A 26,864-nucleotide genomic window follows, 5' to 3' on the forward strand; every position below is an offset into this window, starting at 1 on the left:
CGCATGCACTAGCTAGCTATTCCCGTGCACGTACGTAGCTAGGCCGGCAAAGTGATCACATGCATCCTCATCTCAAGTTCTCAATAACAGCCTACTCTCCTTTCCCAGAAACATATAGCAGCAGCTTCTTCCGCTGTAGTGTTAGGCGAGGCTGCGAACTGCAACCATGTTCCTCAACCTTCGTCTCATGCTCGTCTCCGTGCTCTTTCTTTCTCTCGGAAGCACCTCGGCCAGGGGAGTTGCATCTCTGGACACCCTGAACGATGGTCGGCGCAACATCACCGACGGCCAGATGCTTGTCTCGGCCGGTGGCTCCTTCACCCTGGGGTTCTTCTCGCCGGGCGAGCTGAACAGGAGGTACGTCGGGATATGGTTCTCGGCATCCATGGACGCCGTGGTCTGGGTGGCCAACCGCGACAGCCCGCTCAACGACACCGCCGGTGTGCTGGAGATTGACGGTGCCGGCCGCCTATTCCTGCTCGACGGCTCCGGCCTGACCGTGTGGTCCTCGAACACGACGACAGGCGGGAGTGGGACTCCTTCCTCCGCGGCCGCGCAGCTGCTCGAGTCCGGTAACCTAGTGGTGGTGCGCGACGATGATGAGAGCAACGGCGCCGTGCTGTGGCAGTCGTTTGACCACCCGTCCAACACCCTGATCGCCGGCATGCGGCTGGGCAGGAACCCGCAGACGGGCGCCGAGTGGTCCCTCAGGTCTTGGCGCTCCCCGGACAACCCGGCGACGGGGGACTGCCGGCGCGCCATGAACACGAGGGGGCTGCCGGACTGCGTGTCGTGGCGCGGCGACGCCAAGAAGTACCGCACGGGGCCGTGGAACGGGCTGTGGTTCAGTGGCGTCCCGGAGATGGCGTCCTACTCGGACATGTTCACGAACCAGGTGGTGGTCCGGCCCGACGAGGTGGCCTACGTGTTCAACGCGACGGCGGCGGCGCCCTTCTCGCGGCTGGTGCTGAGCGAGGCCGGCGTGATCCAGCGGCTGGCGTGGGACGGCGGCAGCCGGGTGTGGAACGTGTTCGCGCAGGCGCCGCGGGACGTGTGCGACGACTACGCCAAGTGCAGCGCCTTCGGGCTGTGCAACGTCAACACGGCGGCCACGCTCTTCTGCGGGTGCGTGCAGGGGTACGTGCCCGTGTCCCCCGCGCACTGGTCCATGAGGGAGGCCGCCGCCGGCTGCCGGAGGAGCACGCCGCTGGACTGCCGCGACGGCGGCGCCACCACGGACGGCTTCGCCGTGGTGTCCGGCGTGAAGCTCCCTGACACCGACAACGCGACGGTGGACGTGGGCGCGACGCTGGAGGCGTGCAGGGCGAGGTGCCTGGCCACCTGCTCCTGCGTGGCCTTCGCCGCCGCCGACATCAGAGGAGGCGGCGGAGGCAGTGGCTGCGTCATCTGGGCCGGTGACATCGTCGACGTCCGGTACGTCGACAAAGGCCAGGATCTCTACGTGAGGCTGGCAAAATCTGAACTAGCAGGTACGTGCAGCTTGGACTTTGGATGGATCATCTTGCCCACAGAATTAACCAACAATTAATCTGTGATGTCTCTTCGTGAAATTTATTTGGTCATGTATAACTGTTTGTATTCTTTGCGAAATTTATATCTTCAGCTGCTAATAAGAAGAGGGGGAGTATGTTGAAGATTTTGCTACCAGTTACTGCATGTCTGCTTGTACTGATGTGCAGCATATTCCTTGTTTGGATATGCAAGTTCAGAGGTAGAATTTCAGAATGCAGTATTGTTGTAGCACTTCTCCGAACTACTAATAACAAACAATATTTCAACTCTTCCTGCTAGGCAACCGTCGAAACAGGGATAACCAGGCAAAGTCGATTCTACGGGGCGCATCAAACCAACTAATTGGTGATGAAAATATCGAGCTTCCATTGGTGAGCTTCAAAGACATTGTTGCCGCCACAAACGATTTCTCTAACGAGAACATGCTCGGACAAGGAGGCTTTGGGAAGGTTTATAAGGTAACAAAATAATCTCACCAAGTAGGTGTATAAGATGCACATGACAGCAATCTTGCCCAGCTTAAGAATGATGAGATGTTCTGCAGGGAATACTGGAAGACGACAAAGAAGTTGCTATCAAAAGGCTCAGTAAGAGTTCTGGACAAGGAGCGGAGGAATTCAGAAATGAAGTTGTTCTAATTGCCAAGTTGCAGCATAGGAACCTTGTCAGGCTTCTTGGTTATTGTATTCATGAAGATGAGAGGCTGCTGATTTACGAGTACTTACCAAAGAAAAGCTTGGATGTCTTCATTTTTGGTACGTTCAGATTTCCGTGTTGATAAAAGCTAACACATTATTTAACAGAGCTTAGCTGCATACTTATAACAACGTTGCGTACTCTTTTGCTAGACGCTGCAAGTAAGTATGTCCTTGATTGGCCAACAAGGTTTCAAATAATCAAAGGGGTAGCCAGAGGACTTCTTTATCTCCACCAAGATTCAAGGCTGACCATAATTCATAGAGACCTTAAATCAAGCAACATCTTGTTAGATGTGGATATGAGCCCAAAGATATCCGATTTTGGTATGGCAAGAATCTTTGGTCGTGACCAGCAAGAAGCAAACACTAACCGAGTTGTTGGTACATAGTGAGTAATTCATGCAAGACATTTATTTCGTTCAATTTTTCTGTTACTTAAGTTATTGTTGAATTATGATGCAGTGGTTACATGTCTCCTGAATATGCGATGGATGGCGCCTTCTCTGTCAAGTCCGATACTTACAGCTTTGGTGTTCTACTCTTGGAGATCATAAGTGGTCTGAAGATTAGCTTACCTCACCTCTCAGAATTTCCAAACCTCTTAGCTTATGTAAGTACAATTTAATGCGAATTTGTGCACACTTCTGATGGAATTAGTAATTTATAGGAATTTGATTCAATTGATTCAGGCATGGAACTTATGGAATGATGGGAAGCCAATGGATATGGTGGACTCTTCCATTGCTGATAACTGTTCACCAACTGAAGTTCTACGGTGTATTCATATAGGGCTCTTATGTGTGCAAGATAATCCTTACAATAGGCCACTCATGTCATCGGTTGTGTTCATGTTAGAGAACGAAACCACAGAACTTTCAACACCAAGACAACCCGTGTATTTTGCATACAGGAACTCTGAAGCAAAAGAAACAGGGGAAAATACCAGCAGCTCAATGAATAACATGAGTGTCACGATGTTCGAAGGGCGGTAGATACTCCGTAATTTAATGTGTAAACCATTTCCCTTTTTTCAGTCATGTACTTCACTGTAACATTTCAGTCATGTACTTAACTGTAAGATTTTACATTATAAGAGAAAGGAGGTTGTTCGGTTGAAGCAATCTTACTAAGGTTACGTTTGCTGCAATACCGGCAGAAAAATGCTTTTAGTTGAAAATTTTGCACACGGTTAATCTTTGACATCCAGCACTTCATGCTTTCTTCGTCTCCATCAAGGTTCTGGAGTAACAATAATTCACAGGGATCTCAAGGCAAGCGGTATGATAGACACAAAAGTAACTCCTAGAATTTCAGATTTGGTACAACACTAATTTTGAAATAGAGTTTGGATATGGAAATATTTGACCCAGAAGATGTTTTCCTGCTATATCCAAATTTAGTTGGAATTTGTTTCTTTTCCTCCAACGTGTACTTGGCTCCGACCCTTTAACGGCAGTAGGTTGACGCAACTACCGACTATGCACTCCGTTTCTCCATGACTACTACCTCACGCTCTCCATCTATAACCCTCGACTCTAGAAAACAGATTTCCCCACATTCGACGGTGAGAGCAACCATCAACCCTTGCTGACCAGATACAGTATGTTCTTCCTCGGCCAATGCACACAGGAGTCCAACAAAGGCCTTGTTGGCATCATACCACATCATGGGCATCGCTGCCTTATGGTACGACCACCTTGAGGAAAAGATGGGATGACCATCATGGGAGATCTTTCGGCAGCTCAAGTTTTTGTGTGTGTTATGGTGCTTATTTTTTGTTTGCTAAATTAGAAATATTGTTCACCTTGATCAATAAAATGTTCATACGTGTCTACACATGGAACTATTTATACTATCATTTGTTTTGTTTGTGCTACTCTCTCCATCCCAAGCAATAAGACACGCACATATCCCAATATTAATGTTTGACCACAATTTAGACAACTCAAATTTGGGTTTCATGTGACAAAAATTATACCACTGAATTCGTATTCAAAAGAAGTTTTCAATGGTATAATTTTTAAGTCAAAAATATATATTAATGGTCTAATTTAGGTTCGAAATTGGACTTTGAAATGTGTGCACACATTATTCATTGGAATGGAGGGAATACTATTAGTTTGTTCGCTTACTATAGAAATTGTTCAGCTCAAAATTGGTACCGAATTGTGAGAATTTAGCAAAATACTGTCAAAGAACTAATGCGTGTTGAATTTTTGTTTACTCCCGTTTTGACAATGTACTCTTGATTTGAAAGAAAGAAAGAAAGGAACAAGAGGGAAAAAGGAAAGTGGGATCCCTAGTCCGTTGCATATTGGGCTAACATTTTGCTCAACATCGCTTGAGGGGTGGAGGGAAAGGGGGGGTAGGCGAGGGCAAATAAAGTGTCAAATAGTCGACAACACGCAAGGGAGAGGGGTGGGGGTGGCCTGATAGGTCACCCTGTTTCATTTTTTTTCCTTTATGCAGTTCTTCCAGTTTTTCTGTGATTTTTTCTGGCTTGGTGACTTCCAGTTTTCATTCGGTTTATTTCGATTTCTTCCGTTTTTGAAGTTTTATCTTTCTTTTTCATTTCCCTTACATTTTATATTCAAATTTTTTATCCAAATTATTGTTCCACAATTTTTTTACTTTGCTCCTTGATTTTATCCAAACTTATGTAAACCTCCTTTTATACATGTATATTTTATTAAAATGATGAAATTTTATAATATATTAATATAATTTTTGTACGGATGAATGCTGTTTAGATGTGCGATGAACAACTTTTGTATACACGAAAATTTTCAAATATGTGATTATCATTTATTTTCCATATGCATGAACACTTACATGTAGGTGCCTCAATATTTTTTAAATACATGAATATTTTTGTACATAAAACCTTTTTAAACTAGAGATGAACATTTACATTCACATTTAAAAATGCCCAACTCATGTTATTTTTTATATACATATGAAGATTTACATTCAGTTTTTAATTTATTCGTAATATATAAAACTTTAAATATTAAAAATATTTTAAAACAATATTCGATAATATATTTTTTAACAAAACTTCTGGAAAAATTAAGCTTAGTGGGCTACACTCTTGAGCCGGCTCATATAGAACTCCATGTTTGTTTGCCTGCCTAGGGGTCTCTCGTGGGCGCTTACGTAGCAAAAGCCCAAAATCGGCCGAAGGGAGGCCCGTTGAGCGCTCTCAAATACATCGAATGGAAAAGGTGCGGCCTCGCTCAGTTCAATCGACCATGCCGGCCCGCTCCGGCGCTGAAGGCGGCGGCGGCCGGCAGGATGTCATTGTGGTCACCACGATGGGTAAAGGGGCTTCAAGTCTAAGAGCAGCACAGGACATGTCTACATGTAGCCTAGAGAGTGAAAAGACACCTAATTACTCCCTCCGTTCATAATGTAAGATGTTTTTACACTACACTAGTATCAAAAAACGTCTTACGTTATGAGACGGAGGGAGTAGATAGCAACAGAGACACAAAGTACAAACATTGGTCAGACATTTAATTTCTTATTTGGTCTGCATCCGGCGTTCGGTCGTGCATCTAGGCTCTGCTCCGCCTATGCGCACTGTTTCCTTACATAACCACCATTTCATGGCCAGGTTGACATTAAATTTGTGTACTTTCCATAACTATCATAAGCATGTGGACTGTCTTTGATAAATTTGACAGGGAACTTACAAGAAAATTATGTAAACAAGGGCCAAGGGTGAGACCTTACAGTTACACATTAGAATTAGATGGCCGCTCCATCAAGTAGACTGCAAGTAAAATCATTGTTCGCCAGCTCTATTTTGTCTGCCTTGACAACAGCACTTAGTTGAAGGGGTGCAAAGCTCCGATCAGGGCCATAGAAATGAGGAAAGTAGTTACAGCCATCAGCTGCCTCATAAATTAAGCCATCTGCAATCTAAGATACACATGGACAGTAAGGTGTACATGTAAATGCCGTTGCATCAACAGGTGGCAATTTATGCACGTGTCCTAACACCCGTATAGATAAGTACACTAACCATAGTAAATATAGATCTAAAGATACAAAAAATTGGTAATTTCCTCAATAGCTACAATAAACTAATACGAGAAGAAGAAAAATGGATGTTTAAAGATTAATACCTTGGCAGTGTCAATTTGTAGCAGGTATAGATCATTTTGCCCACGGAAATAATTCTTTAGCGTCATCTTCACCTACACCAAGTCAAGGATTAAATAAACTTGGCTTTTGAGAAGGACCAACGCGCGAGCACACACACAAAAAGGATGGATGCATATGATTCATATTTTGTGAAAGAAAAAAAAGGACTCCAGATCAAATCACACCATTGAAATAACAGGGATGATATGTGAAAAAAACTGATATAGTCTCCTGGAACAGGCATAACACTGATTAGAATGAAGCTGGTACAGTATACGTCAGTGCTCAACAGATATTACAAAACCAGAACATGTGACAATTCAAGAAAGTGAATGGTAGACGGCCCTTTTATCCAGTTGGTCCAGGATGCTAGGTCATGCTCATTGGTAGACGGTCTGCACATCTCCTTTCGGACTGATCTGGACTTCATCTGGGTGGTTTCCATCCGGTTTTTCTTTTGCCATCAATTGCATTGTTCGGTCACCTCACAATTTATTGGGGATCAGGACATTTAAGCTGCACCCAAACCTGTCCACAACTGCTGCTGCTGAACTAGATAGCCTGCACCAAATTATTTGTGACAAGTAGTGGACCACAATTCCGAGAGTGATCTGAGATTGGGATGGTTAAATTGCAAACTGCCCTGTACTGCTTTCTTCTACAGGCTACTCACAACACGTGCCGTCTTTTGGTCTCCTGCTAAATATATTTGGTGCTTTGTGATCCCAAAGAAATATCGTGTGTTTCTTTGGCTTGCTTTCAGAGCAAGATTGAATACGCATGAAAATATGACAAGTGTTGGAGGAATATTCAGAACTGTTTCTGTGACTGTTGTCCCGCTGTTGAGTCAATTAACCATATCATCCTGTGATGCAAGCTGACGCATGATCTTTGCGCAGATTTGGGTCTCCTACCTCTGGCTGAATCCTTGGTCTCCATTCTTTCTTTTATGCAGACTGCCAGGCCTGATGACCCTCATTGGCATATAATCTTCGCAGCCTGCACGGTGCAACTCCGGGAGGTCCACAACAAACAGATTTTTAATCATATTTTCATCCCTCGGGCTGTCTCCCGGCAACAAATTGCAAGCATGACTAAGCTATGGAGCAACAGAATTGAGAACTATTCTCTGAAGGATTTCTTGGTTTCTTCTGCAGAGTGTTCGGCCCTACCATTTTCCCCTTTCTGTTTCCTCGTTTTATTTATGTTGCTTTGTAACTTGTTTTGAACCCCAGACTTCGGCCTGTTTGGAATATATAAGGTAGAATGAGGCCTACCTTCTTATCCCCGATCTTTAAAAAAAAAAAAAGCCTAAGAACACATCATTTTCAATTTAATTTCTCAATAGAAGAAATTTTATGTTATTTTGGTACAATATGCTCTATTGTTAATGTTCTTTTGAACAGCATTGATCTACATCTCGTTCCATGAATCATTCTTCAACTGCTTGCTAGTGTATTACGGACCATTGCAAATTACTACTTGGCAGAACCAACCTAAACAAACTGAAAGATTTAGTCAGAAAAGACATCCACTACAGTATGGACTACTGTATTTGGCATAACCACAGGAATAAGCCCCAGATCTGGACGAGGCTAAGAACCCGAAGCTCTGCCGACGGAAATCAACAAGAGAAGGAGGGTTCGCAATTCCAGATCAACAAAAGCAACGAAATCATACAGGAAATGGCACCTCCCAGCAGCATATACACCCATGAGTCCATGGTCAATCCCCAAGTCCAAATCAAGCAATACAGGGAAGATCTACTGACGGAACAATATATCTACGCTAGAATCTGAAGCAGAGTACACATCTGACAGAGCTGAGAGATCCGGACTCCTGGAGGGGAGAGGAGGGGGGTAAGAGACGGAAGGAATCGAAGAGATTGTGGAGGTACCTGGGCGAGGTCGCTGAGGTGGAAGCAGCCGGTGGAGCGGTCGAGGTCGCCGCCGAGGGTGCCGCCGGTGCGCTGGAGCTCCGCCCACTCATCCCCCGTGCTGATCCGGTACACGAACGCTGGCAGCGGCGGCGGCGGCGGCGTTGCCATTGCGGTGGCCCGCTAACAACTGTGTTGTCCAAAGCGAAATAAGTGGGCCCTAGTACGTGTCTGTCTGGCAGTAAAATAAGCTGAGGCGGACGAATTAAACCCATTAACAGTCACCGTAAGGACGCCCCCTGGCTGCATCCACGTGGGCACAAAAGATTGGCGAGGTCCAATAACCAAGTCAAACCTACTGTATCAAAGGGGAAAAATAAAAAAGTGTGGACCCTTCGATCCTTGCTCTCGCACGCAAGCCTCCCCTCGTCTCCTCTCTTACAATCTCTCTCTCCTCCCGCGACTCCTCGCCGCCACCGCCACCGCCACCGCCACCACGCATGTCGGCCGATTCCGGCAAGTCCCGGCGGAGGTTGACACACCAACGACCTCCCCTGCCCCCACCCCTTCCTCCCATCCGTCCTCCTCTCCTCGTCTCTCTCCTCTGCGTCTTCCTCCGGGGAGCCTTGCGCCTGCATCACGAGAGGAGTCAAAGGGGGCCGGGCCAGCCGATTTCCTCGCCGGATCTGGAGCACAGGAGCGACGCCGACGAGTAACCGACCAGGTAGGAGCACTAGTCACTGGCGAAGAAAGCCTGGGAGGGACACGAAAGGAGCACTGGTCGGGGGGAGTCGTCCAGATATGGTCGATGCCAAGGTCAGCTTTCCCAATCCTTCTTCCCCCTCCACTCCAGATCCATCTCTCTCTATCCCTCTCCCCTCCCTTCATGCCCAAGACGGGTTCCTTCGATCTAAGCCGGTTTATGTCTCTTTGCTTTAGATAATCACGGTGGAACTAGGCTATATTTCTTACAGTGAGGCAAGGGTGATTCCAATCCAACAACACACTGCTTTAAGGTGTCCATCTTCTATAGGTAGGTCACCATGTAGTCCTAATTTTCCTTTTCCATTTATGTATGGACCTATTGATATTGTAGTAACTCGTAACACTCACTTCCTAACACTTGCTTATTTGCCGGCTTGATACAGCTACACTAAAAAAGCAATTGATGGCAGCAGTCCATCCACTTCCATTACAACACATCTTATATTTTGGCAAAAAATATTAAGATGAGAGCGGATATGGATGTTTTGGTTTCGCATAAAAGACGGAAAGATCTTACAGTACAGTTTTAAAAATTCTATATTAATGAATGGGTATTGTGCTTGTATGGGTAGCATCATACTGTATTTACATTGTTTTCACATAATCACATTGTATTCAAACAATCTTGTGATATGTGTCATTGTCATCCTTTGTAGTATTCTAAATTGGCTGCTGAAGTACGGAAGTGAACTGTATTAGTGAAGGAGATGTAAAGAATGATATAGAGAAAGTAGATCAAAATCACAGTTGTTATTCGTTTTGCATCTGTTTTGGAGGGCAGGTCAGTCATTTTTGTTGTTGTTTAATTCACCTTTCTTTCCTTAATACATATTGAGTATCGGAATCATGTTCTTGAAATACCATGACATGCCTGCAGGTTGTTCTAAATAGCACAAAACCCATCGGAATTGTGTGTCAATGGTATGTCATTCTCAGGGTGAGCATCTAAGTGGGCAAACTCAGCTCTTGTGGTCACTGTATCATCTCATGATTTGTACCATTTCAATCCCATGGTTCTCTTGCGGCCATAGAGTTTTAGGTACTTGTTACAAGCCCCTTAGATAACTGAAATGCTTAATAAGTAATTGCTTTGCCATCATCATGAACAATTGGCTACATTGACCCTCTGGATTGTGTGCCTTAAAATGACTTTATGACAAAGGTGTCAGCAGTACAATATTGTCTAGAAGACAACCACTTGACTGGAAAAAAACAATCCACTTGGACATAATTGCTTTCTAGAATGTTTGATTCCTTTACTTTTCCAATATTAGCTGGTTTGCCGCACTTCTATTTTTTGAGAAACTACAAAAGCCTTGCATCTTGATGCATTGATAGAAAGGAGAGTTTGAGCTTAGCAAAAGTTTTTGCATCCGTACTATAGTTTGGTGACAGTTTCCCCCTTCTGTTAGCTTATGGATTATCAGTACACTTTGAAAACAGAGAAAATATAAAAGAAGAGCAACTATGATGGGGGGAGGGAATTTTGTTATCCCTGCAGAGTGTGTCACTGATTTTATCAGCCAAAAATTGTGAGGTACTAATTGTATACTGAAGTCTTGTCAGTTAGAGTAATGATGCACATTTCCTTTTAGTTACTTTGTTGCCTATTTCAGTTACAACTCTCCCACCATCAAGCTATAGATTGGGAGTCCGTCCATCCAAACTCCATGAGTTATTCCCTCCTTCCTTACATATCTGAAGCTTTAGAACAATCATAATGATGATTGAGAAAGAGGTCTGAACTATCTTTTTCTTTCTTCCATTCTGCAATTTTGACTTTCCATCTGTCCTGACCCATTTGCAATTTGATATTTCCAGATGCCAGGCTTTCTTTCTAGTGAGGCCTTACTTCATGGTATAGAGGTATGCAAATTCTTATGTGACAAGTTGAATGGGTTTCTTTACTGATTTACTCATTTAAAAATGTTGGTTCACTTGATGAATTCCTACACAATGTATTTAAACATCATGGACTGTAGTGTTAGTCTTGTGTCGTCAATGCCATGACCACTGGATGGTAGCTAGTTAGTCTAATAGAAACATTCCGGTCTACTGGCATGTGGTCTGCAATTCTTTGACTTTTACTAAAACAGTTGTTTGTTGTTAGCTGCAGCCTGTTTGCACGGCACAAAAACCCGTCTACCCCAAAACTCCATGTTTAAATTGATTAGTTCCCTTTTATATATAGTTTCTAAACTGGTTTCAATTGTCCTTCGGCACTTAAATTTGATTATGTGCAGTGACATGTAGCATTTAATTAATTTGGTTGACAGTTCATATGAGAAGCATGTGGAATCAACGCCGTTACCGAGCTCAGAATGGTGCCCTGAAATGGTGATTTTCCCCCTGCCTCTCCCATCTCCATAAATTTTTTCCGTTGTACACAGTGAATCAGGGTTGTGATCCGTGATTTAATTTTGAAAATAATAGAAATAAACCATCGGTTTGGACAAGATGAGACTTTATTTATTTTGGCTTGCACTGCATGGTACTCCCTTTGTAAACTAATATAAGGTCTTAGTGATCTAAAATATCTTATATTAGTTCACAAAGGGAATATTATGTAATGTTGCTGCATGGTAATGATTAGTTCATGCTCCTCTTTTCACTTAAAACATATGTTTTGCAATTTTTTATTACACAATTGTCTTTGTTTCTTTTCTAGATTTTGTTGGAGCAAAAAATTGGTTTCTGATGCATTCAAACATCAATAATCATCAGCGGCAACAAAATTTACAAGACCGGGCTAGTGGATGGTGACTTATCTCCATACTTGATCTTTCTATTTGACATTGCGTAACAAGCATCAGAAGAACATTCTTGACACCTGCAAGAGGGACGTGGTCTACATCGAGGAGTACTACGATGGTGAGCCAATGATGGCGCCAACGAACAGCTTCTCAAGGAGGCGATGATGAAGGCGAGCGTGATAACCCACAAGTATAGGGGATCACAACAGTTTTCGAGGGTAGAGTATTCAACCCAAATTTATTGATTCGACACAAGGGGAGCCAAAGAATATTCTCAAGTATTAGCAGTTGAGTTGTAAATTCAACCACACCTGGATAACTTAATATCTGCAGCAAAGTATTTAGTAGAAAAGTAGTATGGAAGTAACGGTAACGGTGACAAAAGTAACAGTAGCAGTTTTGTAGTAATTGTAACAGTGGCAACGGTAAAGTAACTAAGCAAAGATCAATATGTGAAAAGCTCGTAGGCATTGGATCGGTGATGGAGAATTATGTCGGATGCGATTCCTCATGCAACAGTTATAACATAGGGTGACACAGAACGAGCTCCAGTTCATCAATGTAACGTAGGCATGTATTCCGAATATAGTCATACGTGCTTATGGAAAAGAACTTGCATCACATCTTTTGTCCTACCCTCCCGTGGCAGCGGGGTCCTATTGGAAACCAAGGGATATTAAGGCCTCCTTTTAATAGAGTACCGGACCAAAGCATTAACACTTAGTGAATACATGAACTCCTAAAACTACGGTCATCACCAGTAAGTATCCTCATTATTGTCACTTCGGGGTTAACGGATCATAACACATAATAGGTGACTAATGACTTGCAAGATAGGATCAAGAACTCACATATATTCATGAAAACATAATAGGTTCAGATATGAAATCATGGCACTCGATCCCTAGTAACAAGCATTAAGCATAGCAAAGTCATAGTAACATCAATCTCAGAACATAGTGGATACTAGGGATCAAACCCTAACAAAGCTAACTCGATTACATGGTAAATCTCATCCAACCCATCACCGTCCAGCAAGCCTACGATGGAATTACTCACGCACGGTGGTGAGCATCATGAAATTGGTGATGGAGGAAGGTTGATGATGACAACGGCGACAGATTCCCCTCTCTGGAGCCCCAAACGGACTCCAGATCAGCCCTCGAGAGAGAGATTACGGCTTGGCGGCGGCTCCGTATCATAAAACGCGATCAATCCTTCTCTCTGATTTTTTTCTCCCTGAACGTGAATATATGGAGTTGGAGTTGAGGTCGGAGGAGCAACAGGGGGCCCACGAGGCAGGGGGCGCGCCCAGGGGGGGTAGGTGATAACCCACAAGTATAGGGGATCGCAACAGTTTTCGAGGGTAGAGTATTCAACCCAAATTTATTGATTCGACACAAGGGGAGCCAAAGAATATTCTCAAGTATTAGCAGTTGAGTTGTCAATTCAACCACACCTGGATAACTTAGTATGTGCAGCAAAGTATTCAGTAGCAAAGTAATATGGAAATAATGGTAACGATAGAAAAAGTAATATTTTTGGGTTTTGTAGTGATTGTAATAGTAGCAACGGAAATGTAAATAAATGGAGAACAATATGGGAAAAGCTCGTAGGCATTGGATCGGTGATGGAGAATTATGCCTGATGCGGTTCATCATGTAACAATCATAAATAGGGTGACACAGAACTAGCTCCAATTCATCAATGTAATGTAGGCATGTATTCCGAATACAGTCATACGTGCTTATTGAAAAGAACTTGCATGACATCTTTTGTCCTACCCTCCCGTGGCAGCGGGGTCCTAGCGGAAACTAAGGGATATTAAGGCCTCCTTTTAATAGAGTACCAGACCAAAGCATTAACACATAGTGAATACATGAACTCCTCAAACTATTGTCATCACCAGGAGTGGTCCCGATTATTGTCACTTCGGGGTTGCCGGATCATAACACATAGTAGGTGACTATAGACTTGCAAGATAGGATCAAGAACTCACATATATTCATGAAAACATAATAGGTTCTGATCTGAAATCATGGCACTCGTGCCCTAGTGACAAGCATTAAGCATAGCAAAGTCATAGCAACATCAATCTTAGAACATAGTGGATACTAGGGATCAAACCCTAACAGAACTAACTCGATTACATGATAAATCTCATCCAACCCATCACCGTCCAGCAAGCCTACGATGGAATTACTCACCACTACAAGAAATATGTTAACTAGTGACCTTCTGTCAGTGACCCTGGAAGAATTGGTCATAGATCTATGACCATTTCAGACCAATTGGTCAAAAGCTGTTCGGGGGGCTCCAAACCCTAAACTAGAACGACCATTTTGGTCAGAAAGGTCGTAATTTCCTTACACGAAATGGTCATAAAAGCAGATAGCACTGGTCCGCTGCCTTATTTCTAGCTGATCACGACCAATATAGATGGTCATAACCTTGTAAATTGTGGTGGGTTGCTATGACTAGGTGCCACCTCATCAGTTTTGCCTATGTGTCATGTCCATGTGGCAATTTCTGCCCCAGGTTATGAAGCAACCTATATTTCTGTCATTCCCAAAATTCCCAAAAAAATCTCATAAATTCTTTGGGTCATATCCTCGTCAAATATGTAAAAAACCTTCCTTGCCTAGTTCAAAAATAATTCAACAATATTCATTTTCGTATTCTATTCAGAACAACATTTTGTGAAGGAAGTACCACTTTGGCATGTCCAAATAGTATCCATTTTCTATGATGCTTTCCTATGCCCAAATAACCATCCTCCACCAAATGCCAGCTCAATCCATTCATTATTCTGAGCCCAGCTTCAACATTCGTATTTATGTCCAGTGTGGTGCTTTGCAAAGCAAGTACCACCTAGGCTCCTCCTTTTGAGTTGTAAATTTGTGAAGACGGTCTTCTTAGTAACTGATCATCCTCAGCCAAAACTCACGCCCATTAGCCATGTACATTTCCCGTACCGCTAATCAAACACTTGGCTGCTAATTCATGTTTGAGCATCGATCGGTCTCCTCGTGAGAATCTTATGTTGTAATTTTCTTCCTAGCACCTACCTGGGGAGTGCCCAACCCAATAGACATGCCTAGGCCGCCCAGAACACATGGCAACGCCACGGTCACGCGGTGACCACGCGGCGGGCATGCGAGTTTACGCGCTCTAGAGTTGGGGCCCTCGGCCACCGCCTAAACCTCGACGTATCGCCACCAAACCATGTATTTATGATTAAATAGGTACTTATGTAACTAGAAATGATTTTTGGAAAAAATAAATAGCAAACTATGAGGCAGCTGCAATTCAAATTTGACCCGCTTCCAACTGAATCGGCAGAAATTTGTCTTTTTCATGAGAGGTGGATCAAAACTTTTTACACCCAACCATTTTGTCATTGTTCATTAAATATGTCCTATTATTTTAGAAAAATGATTTGGTCCAATTTTGCAACAATTATTTGGGAGGTCCTTCACAAAAAAACCTCCTTTTGGGCACTCGAAAAATGGAAAATGGTTTTTTCGTCCAAAGAAAATGAAAACTTCCTTAGGCAACATTGTTTGCCATTCCAATATGCACCCTTGTGCACAATATGAGATCATTTGAACAAACCATGCCATGAATGTGGCCATAAGATTGATCATTTGGCTTGAAACCAATTGATCTCCACACGTGGTAGCTCGTTTTTGAGAACACTTTTTTAAAATAATTGCCGTATTACAAGCTTGTTATTTTTCCTGGGAACTTGGCCACATATAATGACACAATGCGAAGGTTTCCCAAATTTTTGATTTTTTTTTGAATTTTTTATGCCCGTTTCAAAATGCGGTCAAAACGGCGGGAATGACCGTTCCTAGCTAGTGGTTGAATCTTGGAATTTTTTTGGGTGTTTCTATGATTAAATAGATACTTATGTACCTAGAAATGATTTTTGTAAAAAAATAAATAGCAAACTACAAGGCAGCTACAGTTCAAATTTGACCCGCTTCCAACTGAATCGGCGGAAATTTGTCTTTTTCACGAGAGGTGGATCAAAACTTTTTACACCCAACCATTTGGTCAATTGTGCATTAAATATGGCCTAGTATTTTAGAAAAATGATTTGGTCCAATTTTGCAACAATTATTTGGGAGGTCCTTCACAAAAAAAACCTCCTTTTGGGCACTCGAAAAATGGAAAATGATTTTTTTGTCCAAAGAAAATGAAAACTTCCTTAGGCAACATTGTTTGCCACTCCAAGATGCACCCTTGTGCACAATATGAGATCATTTGAACAAACTATGCTATGAATGTGGCCATAAGGTTGATCATTTGGCTTGAAAGCCATTGATCTCCACACATGATAGCTCGTTTCTGAGAACACTTTTTAAAAATAATTATTGTATTACAAGTTTATTATTTTTCCTGGTAATTGGCCACATATAATGACACAATGTGAAGGTTTTCCAATTGTTTGGTTTCTTTTGAATTTTTTATGCCCGTTTCAAAATGCGGTCAAAACGGTGGGCATGACCATTCCTAGCTAGTGGTTGAATCTTGGAAACCTTTTGGTGTTTCTATGATTAAATAGATACTTTTGTACCTAAAAATGATTTTTGGGAAAAATAAAGATGAAACTATGAGGCAGCTGCAGTTCAAATTTGACCCGCTTCCAGCTGAATCGGCAGAAATTTGTCTTTTTCACGAGAGGTGGATCGAAGCTTTTGACACCCAACCATTTGGTCAATTGTGCATTAAATATGTCCTAATATTTTAGAAAAATGTTTTGGTCCAATTTTGCAACAATTATTTGGTAGGTCCTTCACAAAAAAACTCATTTCGGGCACTCGGAAAATGGAAAATGAATTTTCCGTGCAAAGAAAATGAAAACTCCCTTAGGCAACATTGTTTGGAATTCCAAGATGCACCCCTTTGCACAATATGAGATCATTTGAACAAACTATGCCATGAATGTGGCCATAAGATTTATCATTTGGCTTGAAAGCCATGAATCTTCACGCATAATAGCTCATTTCTAAGAACACTTTTTAAAAATAATTGTCGTATTACAAGTTTATTATTTTTCCTGGTAACTTGGTCACATATAATGACACAATCCGAAGGTTTCCCAATGTTTTGATTTTTTTTGAATTTTTTATGCCCGTTTCAAAATGCGGTCAAAACGGTGGGCTTGACCGTTCCTAGCTAGTGGTTGAATCTTGGAATTTTTTTGGTGTTTATCTGATTAAATAGATACTTTTGTACCTAGAAATGATTTTTGGAAAAAATAAATAGCAAACTATGAGGCAGCCGCAGTTCAAATTTGACCCGCTTCCTACTGAATGGGTGAAAATTTGTCTTTTTCACCAGAGGTGGATCAAAACTTTTTACACCCAACCATTTGGTTAATTGTGAATTAAATATGGACTAGTATTTTACAAAAAATGATTTGGTACAGTTTTGCAACAATTATTTGGTAGGTTCTTCACAAAAAAACCTCATTTGGGGCACTCGAAAAATGGAAAATGATTTTTTTCGTCCAAAGAAGATGAAATTCCAAAAAAAAAAATCAAAACACCAACCACTACAGTTAGATTTATTAGATTTGTTGGCCTAAACCTCGATCCATCCCAGAGTAGCCGCCGGCTGGACGGCGGCGAAATTTCCTTAGGCAACATTGTTTGCCATTCCAATATGCACCCTTGTGCATGATATGAGATCATTTTAACAAACTATGTCATGAATGTGGCCATAAGATTGATCATTTGGCTTGAATGCCATTGATCTCCACACATGATAGCTCATTTCTGAGAACACTTTTTAAAACAATTATCGTATTACAAGTTCATTATTTTTCCTACTAACTTGGTCACATATAATGACACAACGCGAAGGTTTTCCAATTTTTTGATTTTTTTTGAATTTTTCATGCCCGTTTCAAAATGCGGTCAAAACGGCGAGCATGACCGTTGCTGTTGGGGATCGTAGCAGAATTTTAAAATTTTCCTACGCTCACCAAGATCCATCTATGGAGTATACTAGCAACGAGGGGAAAGGAGTGCATCTACATACCCTTGTAGATCGCGAGCGGAAGCGTTCCAATGAACGTGGATGACGAAGTCGTACTCGCCGTGATTCAAATCACCGATGACCTAGTGCCGAACGGACGACACCTCCGCGTTCAACACACGTACGGTGCAGCGACGTCTCCTCCTTCTTGATCCAGCAAGGGGGAAGGAGAGGTTGATGGAGATCCAGCAGCACGACGGCGTGGTGGTGGATGTAGCGGGATCTCGGCAGGGCTTCGCCAAGCGTCTGCGAGAGGGAGAGGTGTAGCAGGGGAGGAGGGAGGCGCCCAAGGCTGTAATACTACTGCCCTCCCCCCCTTTATATAGGCCCCCTGGGAGGGGGGGGCACCGGCCAAGATCCCATCAAGGGAGGGGGCGGCGGCCAAGGGGGGAGACTTGCCCCCCAAGGCAAGTGGGGCGCCCCCTCACCCTAGGGTTTCCAACCCTAGGCGCAGGGGGGAGGCCCATGGGGGGCGCCCCAGCCCACTAGGGGCTGGTTCCCTTCCCACTTCAGCCCATGGGGCCCTCCGGGACAGGTGGCCCCACCCGGTGGACCCCCGGGACCCTTTCGGTGGTCCCGGTACAATACCGATAACCCCCGAAACTTTCCCGGTGGCCGAAACTGGACTTCCTATATATAATTCTTCACCTCCGGACCATTCCGGAACTTCTCGTGACGTCCGGGATCTCATCCGGGACTCCGAATAACTTTCGGGTTTCCGCATACTCATATCTCTACAACCCTAGCGTCACCGAACCTTAAGTGTGTAGACCCTACGGGTTCGGGAGACATGCAGACATGACCGAGACGCCTCTCCGGTCAATAACCAACAGCGGGATCTGGATACCCATGTTGGCTCCCACATGTTCCATGATGATCTCATCGGATGAACCACGATGTCGAGGATTCAATCAATCCCGTATACAATTCCCTTTGTCAATCGGTATGTTACTTGCCCGAGATTCGATCGTCGGTATCCCAATACCTTGTTCAATCTCGTTACCGGCAAGTCTTTTTACTCGTACCGCAATGCATGATCCCGTGACTAACGCCTTAGTCACATTGAGCTCATTATGATGATGCATTACCGAGTGGGCCCAGAGATACCTCTCCGTCATACGGAGTGACAAATCCCAGCTCGATCCGTGCCAACCCAACAGACATTTTCGGAGATACCCGTAGTGTACCTTTATAGTCACCCAGTTACGTTGTGACGTTTGGCACACCCAAAGCACTCCTACGGTATCCGGGAGTTGCACGATCTCATGGTCTAAGGAAAAGATACTCGACATTGGAAAAGCTCTAGCAAACGAAACTACACGATCTTTTATGCTATGCTTAGGATTGGGTCTTGTCCATCACATCATTCTCCTAATGATGTGATCCCGTTATCAATGACATCCAATGTCCATAGTCAACGAGCTAGTCAACTAGAGGCTTACTAGGGACACATTGTGGTCTATGTATTCACACATGTATTACGATTTCCGGATAATACAATTATAGCATGAACAATAGACAATTATCATGAACAAAGAAATATAATAATAACCATTTATTATTGCCTCTAGGGCATATTTCCAACAGTCTCCCACTTGCACTAGAGTCAATAATCTAGTTACATTGTGATGAATCGAACACCCATTGCGTCCTGGTGTTGATCATGTTTTGCTCTAGGGAGAGGTTTAGTCAACGGATCTGCTACATTCAGGTCCGTATGTACTTTACAAATATCTATGTCTCCATTTTGAACACTTTCACGAATGGAGTTGAAGCGACGCTTGATATGCCTGGTCTTCCTGTGAAACCTGGGCTCCTTCGCAAGGGCAATAGCTCCAGTGTTGTCACAGAAGAGAGTCATCGGGCCCGACGCATTGGGAATCACCCCTAGGTCGGTAATGAACTCCTTCATCCAGACTGCTTCCTGTGCTGCCTCCGAGGCTACCATGTACTCCGCTTCACATGTAGATCCCGCCACGACGCTTTTCTTGCAACTGCACCAGCTTACTGCTCCTCCATTCAAAATATACACGTATCCGGTTTGTGACTTCGAGTCATCCAGATCTGTGTCGAAGCTAGCGTCGACGTAACCCTTTACGACGAGCTCTTCGTCACCTCCATAAACGAGAAACATATCCTTAGTCCTCTTCAGGTACTTCAGGATATTCTTGACCGCTGTCCAGTGTTCCATGCCGGGATTACTTTGGTACCTTCCTACCAAACTTACGGCAAGGTTTACATCAGGTCTGGTACACAGCATGGCATACATAATAGACCCTATGGCCGAGGCATAGGGGATGACACTCATCTTTTCTCTATCTTCTGCCGTGGTCGGGCATTGAGCCGTGCTCAATTGCACACCTTGCAATACAGGCAAGAACCCCTTCTTGGACTGATCCATATTGAACTTCTTCAATATCTTGTCAAGGTATGTACTCTGTGAAAGACCAATGAGGCGTCTTGATCTATCTCTATAGATCTTGATGCCTAATATATAAGCAGCTTCTCCAAGGTCCTTCATTGAAAAACACTTATTCAAATAGGCCTTTATACTTTCCAAGAATTCTATATCATTTCCCATCAATAATATGTCATCCACATATAATATGAGAAATGCTACAGAGCTCCCACTCACTTTCTTGTAAACACAGGCTTCTCCATAAGTCTGTGTAAACCCAAACGCTTTGATCATCTCATCAAAGCGAATGTTCCAACTCCGAGATGCTTGCACCAGCCCATAGATTGAGCGCTGGAGCTTGCATACTTTGTTAGCATTCTTAGGATCGACAAAACCTTCCGGCTGCATCATATACAACTCTTCCTTAAGGAAGCCGTTAAGGAATGCCGTTTTGACGTCCATCTGCCATATCTCATAATCATAGTATGCGGCAATTGCTAACATGATTCGGACGGACTTTAGCTTCGCTACGAGTGAGAAAGTCTCATCGTAGTCAACCCCTTGAACTTGTCGATAACCCTTAGCGACAAGTCGAGCTTTGTAGATGGTCACATTACCATCCGCGTCCGTCTTCTTCTTAAAGATCCATTTGTTTTCTATGGCCCGCCGATCATCGGGCAAGTCAGTCAAAGTCCATACTTCATTTTCATACATGGATCCTATCTCGGATTTCATGGCTTCTAGCCATTTGTCGGAATCCGGGCCCGCCATCGCTTCTTCATAGTTTGAAGGTTCACCGTTGTCTAACAACATGATTTCCAGGACAGGGTTGCCGTACCACTCTGGTGCGGAACGTGTCCTTGTGGACCTACGAAGTTTAGTGGCAACTTGATCCGAAGCTTCATGATCATCATCATTAACTTCCTCCCCAGTCGGTGCAGGCACCACAGGAACATCTTCCCGCGCTGCGCTACTTTCCGGCATGGAAGGGGTGACTATCACCTCATCAAGTTCCACTTTCCTCCCACTCAATTCTTTTGAGAGAAACTCCTTCTCCAGAAAGGACTCGTTCTTGGCAACGAAGATCTTGCCTTCGGATCTGAGGTAGAAGGTATACCCAATAGTTTCCCTAGGGTATCCTATGAAGACGCATTTTTCCGACTTGGGTTCGAGCTTTTCAGGTTGAAGTTTCTTGACATAAGCATCGCATCCCCAAACTTTTAGAAACGACAGCTTAGGTTTCTTCCCAAACCATAATTCATACGGTGTCGTCTCAATGGATTTCGACGGAGCCCTATTTAAAGTGAATGCGGCAGTCTCTAAAGCATAGCCCCAAAATGAGAGCGGTAAATCGGTAAGAGACATCATTGTTGGAAATATGCCCTAGAGGCAATAATAAATGGTTATTATTATATTTCTGTGTTCATGATAATAGTCTATTATTCATGCTATAATTGTATTGTCCGGAAATCGTAATACATGTGTGAATACATAGACCACAACCTGTCCCTAGTAAGCCTCTAGTTGACTAGCTCGTTGATCAACAGATAGTCATGGTTTCCTGACTATGGACATTGGATGTCATTGATAACGGGATCACAACATTAGGAGAATGATGTGATGGACAAGACCCAACTTAAGCATAGCATAAAAGATCGTGTAGTTTCGTTTGCTAGAGCTTTTCCAATGTCAAGTATCTTTTCCTTAGACCATGAGATCGTGCAACTCCCGGATACCGTAGGAGTGCTTTGGGTGTGCCAAACGTCACAACGTAACTGGGTGACTATAAAGGTGCATTACGGGTATCTCCGAAAGTGTCTGTTGGGTTGGCACGGATCGAGACTGGGATTTGTCACTCCGTGTGACGGAGAGGTATCTCTGGGCCCACTCGGTAATGCATCATCATAATGAGCTCAATGTGACTAAGGCGTTAGTCACGGGATCATGCATTGCGGTACGAGTAAAGAGACTTGCCGGTAACGAGATTGAACTAGGTATTGGGATACCGACGATCGAATCTCGGGCAAGTAACATACCGATTGACAAAGGGAATTGCATACGGATTGATCGAATCCTCGACACCGTGGTTCATCCGATGATATCATCATGGAACATGTGGGAGCCAACATGGGTATCCAGATCCCGCTGTTGGTTATTGACCGGAGAGGCGTCTCGGTCATGTCTGCATGTCTCCCGAACCCGTAGGGTCTACACACTTAAGGTCCGGTGACTCTAGGGTTGTAGAGATATATGTATGCGGAAACCCGAAAGTTGTTCGGAGTCCCGGATGAGATCCCGGACGTCACGAGAGGTTCCGGAATGGTCCGGAGGTAAAGATTTATATATGGGAAGTCTTATTTTGGTCGCCGGAAAAGTTTCGCGCTTTATCATTGTACCGGGAGTGCCGAAAGGGGTCCGGGGGTCCACCAGCCCCGGGGGGCCACATGGGCTGTAAGGGGTGCGCCTTGGCCTATATGGGCCAAGGGCACCAGCCCCAAGAGGCCCATGCGCAAGAGATAAGAAACAAGGGAGAGTCCTAAAGGGGGAAGGCACCTCCGAGGTGCCTTGGGGGGGAAGGACTCCCCCCTGGCCGCACCCTTCCTTGGAGGAAGGGGTAAGGCTGCGCCCCCCCTCTCCCTTGGCCCTATATATAGTGGGGGGAAGGGAGGGAAGCAACATCTAAGCCTTGGGCGCCTCCCTCCTCCCCTGCAACACCTCTCTCTCTCTCTCTCTCTCTCGCAGAAGCTCGGCGAAGCCCTGCCGGAGACCCGCTACATCCACCACCACGCCGTCGTGCTGTTGGATCTCCATCAACCTCTCCTCCCCCCTTGCTGGATCAAGAAGGAGGAGACGTCGCTGCACCATACGTGTGTTGAACGCGGAGGTGCCGTACGTTCGGCACTCGGTCATCGGTGATTTGGATCACGGCGAGTACGACTCCGTCATCCACGTTCATTGGAACGCTTCCGCTCGCGATCTACAAGGGTATGTAGATCCACTCCTTTCCCCTCGTTGCTAGTAGACTCCATAGATGCATCTTGGTGAGCGTAGGAAAATTTTAAATTATGCGACGGTTCCCAACAGTGGCATCATGAGCCAGGTCTATGCGTAGTTACTATGCACGAGTAGAACACAAAGCAGTTGTGGGCGTTGAGTTTGCCAATTCTTCTTGCCGCTACTAGTCGTTTCTTGTTTCGGCGGCATTGTAGGATGAAGCGGCCCGGACCGACCTTACACGTACGCTTACGTGAGACTGGTTCCACCGACTGACATGCACTAGTTGCATAAGGTGGCTAGCGGGTGTCTGTCTCTCCTACTTTAGTCGGAACGGATTCGATGAAAAGGGTCCTTATGAAGGGTAAATAGAAATTGGCAAATCACGTTGTGGTCATACGTAGGTAAGAAACGTTCTTGCTAGAAACCTACAAACCACGTAAAAACTTGCAACAACAATTAGAGGACGTCTAACTTGTTTTTGCAGCAAGTGCTATGTGATGTGATATGGCCAGAAGATGTGATGAATGATATATGTGATGTATGAGATTGATCATATTCTTGTAATAGGAATCACGACTTGCATGTCGATGAGTATGACAACCGGCAGGAGCCATAGGAGTTGTCTTTATTATTTTGCATGACCTGCGTGTCATTGAATAACGCCATGTAATTTACTTTACTTTGTTGCTAAACGCGTTAGCCATACAAGTAGAAGTAATCGTTGGCGTGACGACTTCATGAAGACACAATGATGGAGATCATGGTGTCATGCCGGTGACAAAGATGATCATGGTGCCCCGAAGATGGAGATCAAAGGAGCATGATGATATTGGCCATATCATGTCACTATTTGATTGCATGTGATGTTTATCATGTTTTTGCATCTTATTTGCTTAGAACGACGGTAGCAAATAGGATGATCCCTTATAATAATTTCAAGAAAGTGTTCACCCTAACTGTGCACCGTTGCGAAGGTTCGTTGTTTCGAAGCACCACGTGATGATCGGGTGTGATAGATTCTAACGTTCGAATACAACGGGTGTTGACGAGCCTAGCATGTACAGACATGGCCTCGGAACACACGCAGTACACTTAGGTTCACTTGACGAGCCTAGCATGTACAGACATGGCCTCGGAATACGGAGGACCGAAAGGTCGAGCATGAGTCGTATAGAAGATACGATCAACATGGAGATGTTCACCGATCTTGACTAGTCCGTCTCACGTGATGATCGGACACGGCCTAGTCGAATTCGGATCATGTTTCACTTAGATGACTAGAGGGATGTCTATCTGAGTGGGAGTTCATTAAATAATTTGATTATATGAACTTAATTATCATGAACTTAGTCTAAATCTTTACACTGTGTATTGTAGATCAAATGGCCCACGTTGTCCTCAATTTCAACGCGTTCCTAGAGAAAACCAAGCTGAAAGATGATGGCAGCAACTATACGGACTGGGTCCGGAACCTGAGGATCATCCTCATAGCAGCCAAGAAAGATTATGTCTTAGAAGCACCGCTAGGTGAAGCACCAATCCCTGAGAACCAAGACGTTATGAACGCTTGGCAGCAGCGTGCTGATGATTACTCCCTCGTTCAGTGCGGCATGCTTTACAGCTTAGAACCGGGTCTCCAAAAGCGTTTTGAGAAACATGGAGCATATGAGATGTTCGAGGAGCTGAAACTGGTTTTTCAAGCTCATGCCCGGGTCGAGAGATATGATGTCTCCGACAAGTTCTTCAGCTGTAAAATGGAGGAGAACAGTTCTGTTAGTGAGCACATACTCAGAATGTCTGGGTTGCACAACCGCTTCTCTCAGCTGGGAGTTAATCTCCCGGATGACACGGTTATTGACAGAATCCTCCAGTCGCTTCCACCAAGCTACAAGAGCTTTGTGATGAACTACAATATGCAGGGGATGGAAAAGACCATTCCCGAGGTATATTCAATGCTGAAATCAGTTGAGGTAGAGATCAGAAAAGAACATCAAGTGTTGATGGTGAATAAAACCACTAAGTTCAAGAAGGGCAAGGGTAAGAAGAACTTCAAGAAGGACGGCAAGGGAGTTGCCGCGCCCGGTAAGCCAGTTACCGGGAAGAAGTCAAAGAATGGACCCAAGCCCGAGACTGAGTGCTTTTATTGCAAGGGAAGTGGTCACTGGAAGCGGAACTGCCCCAAATATTTAGCGGACAAGAAGAAGGCCGGCAACACCCAAGGTATATGTGATATACAAGTAATTGATGTGTACCTTACCAGTACTCGTAGTAGCTCCTGGGTATTTGATACCGGTGCGGTTGCTCATATTTGTAACTCAAAGCAGGAACTACGGAATAAACGGAGACTGGCAAAGGACGAGGTGACGATGCGCGTCGGGAATGGTTCCAAGGTCGATGTGATCGCCGTTGGCACGCTACCTCTGCATCTACCCACGGGATTAGTTTTAAACCTCAATAATTGTTATTTAGTGCCAGCTTTGAGCATGAACATTGTATCTAGATCTCGTTTAATTCGAGATGGCTACTCATTTAAATCTGAGAATAATGGTTGTTCTATTTATTTGAGAGATATGTTTTATGGTCATGCCCCGCTGGTCAATGGTTTATTTTTGATGAATCTCGAACGTGATGTTACACATGTTCATAGTGTGAATACCAAAAGATGTAAAGTTGATAACGATAGTCCCACATACTTGTGGCACTGCCGCCTTGGTCACATTGGTGTCAAGCGCATGAAGAAGCTCCATGCAGATGGACTTTTGGAGTCTCTTGATTACGAATCATTTGACACGTGCGAACCATGCCTCATGGGTAAGATGACCAAGACTCCGTTCTCCGGAACAATGGAGCGAGCAACCAACTTATTGGAAATCATACATACCGATGTGTGTGGTCCAATGAGTGTTGAGGCTCGCGGAGGATATCGTTATGTTCTCACTCTCACTGATGATTTAAGTAGATATGGGTATGTCTACCTAATGAAACACAAGTCTGAAACCTTTGAAAAGTTCAAGGAATTTCAGAGTGAGGTTGAGAATCAACGTGACAGGAAAATAAAATTCTTACGATCAGATCGTGGTGGAGAATATTTAAGTCACGAATTTGGTACACACTTAAGGAAATGTGGAATAGTTTCACAACTCACGCCGCCTGGAACACCTCAGAGAAATGGTGTGTCCGAACGTCGTAATCGCACTCTATTGGATATGGTGCGATCTATGATGTCTCTTACCGATTTACCGCTCTCATTTTGGGGTTATGCTTTAGAGACTGCCGCGTTCACTTTAAATAGGGCACCGTCTAAATCCGTTGAGACGACACCGTATGAATTATGGTTTGGGAAGAAACCTAAGCTGTCGTTTCTAAAAGTTTGGGGATGCGATGCTTATGTCAAGAAAATTCAACCTGAAAAGCTCGAACCCAAATCGGAAAAATGCGTCTTCATAGGATACCCTAAGGAAACTATTGGGTATACCTTCTACCTCAGATCCGAAGGCAAGATCTTCGTTGCAAAGAACGGGTCCTTTCTAGAGAAGGAGTTTCTCTCGAAAGAATTGAGTGGGAGGAAAGTGGAACTTGATGAGGTGATAGTCACCCCTTCCGAACCGGAAAGTAGCGCAGCACGGGAAAATGTTCCTGTGGTG

General features: G+C 44.1%; 2 protein-coding genes and 1 long non-coding RNA gene across 8 annotated transcripts; 2 read left to right on the forward strand and 1 right to left on the reverse strand.

Moving 5' to 3' along the window:
• Positions 1-3,366, forward strand: LOC109771158 (receptor-like serine/threonine-protein kinase SD1-8). Of its 2 annotated transcripts, none has more exons than XM_020329861.4 (7): positions 1-1,490; positions 1,625-1,732; positions 1,813-1,991; positions 2,078-2,288; positions 2,382-2,619; positions 2,694-2,841; positions 2,921-3,366. In XM_020329861.4, the coding sequence occupies exons 1-7, from the start codon at positions 167-169 to the stop codon at positions 3,221-3,223; spliced, it is 2,511 nt and encodes an 836-aa protein (XP_020185450.1). In that variant the 5' UTR covers positions 1-166; the 3' UTR covers positions 3,224-3,366. The 2 variants fall into 2 exon arrangements, 1 of the variants encoding a protein (XP_020185450.1); XR_005769365.3 differs by having other exon boundaries at positions 77-1,490; positions 2,382-2,612.
• Positions 3,367-5,726: 2,360 nt separating this feature from the next.
• On the reverse strand, positions 5,727-8,500 carry LOC109771150 (uncharacterized). Its single transcript, XM_020329850.3, has 3 exons — positions 8,278-8,500; positions 6,362-6,433; positions 5,727-6,155 (listed from the first exon to the last, which is right to left on the reverse strand). The coding sequence occupies exons 1-3, from the start codon at positions 8,425-8,427 to the stop codon at positions 5,982-5,984; spliced, it is 396 nt and encodes a 131-aa protein (XP_020185439.1). The 5' UTR covers positions 8,428-8,500; the 3' UTR covers positions 5,727-5,981.
• Positions 8,501-8,611: 111 nt separating this feature from the next.
• Positions 8,612-12,233, forward strand: LOC120973843 (uncharacterized). 5 transcript variants are annotated; one of them, XR_006670803.2, is made up of 10 exons: positions 8,612-9,072; positions 9,196-9,289; positions 9,405-9,572; positions 9,678-9,802; positions 9,899-9,958; positions 10,465-10,558; positions 10,638-10,759; positions 10,843-10,887; positions 11,298-11,358; positions 11,690-12,233. It is a non-coding gene; the product is annotated as an uncharacterized lncRNA (long non-coding RNA). The 5 variants fall into 5 exon arrangements; XR_005769369.2 differs by having other exon boundaries at positions 9,405-9,802; positions 9,899-10,060; XR_005769368.2 differs by having other exon boundaries at positions 9,405-9,802.
• The last annotated feature ends 14,631 nt before the right edge of the window (positions 12,234-26,864 follow it).

This window comes from Aegilops tauschii, chromosome 2, assembly GCF_002575655.3.
Source record: "Aegilops tauschii subsp. strangulata cultivar AL8/78 chromosome 2, Aet v6.0, whole genome shotgun sequence".
NCBI classification, from domain to species: domain Eukaryota; kingdom Viridiplantae; phylum Streptophyta; class Magnoliopsida; order Poales; family Poaceae; genus Aegilops; species Aegilops tauschii.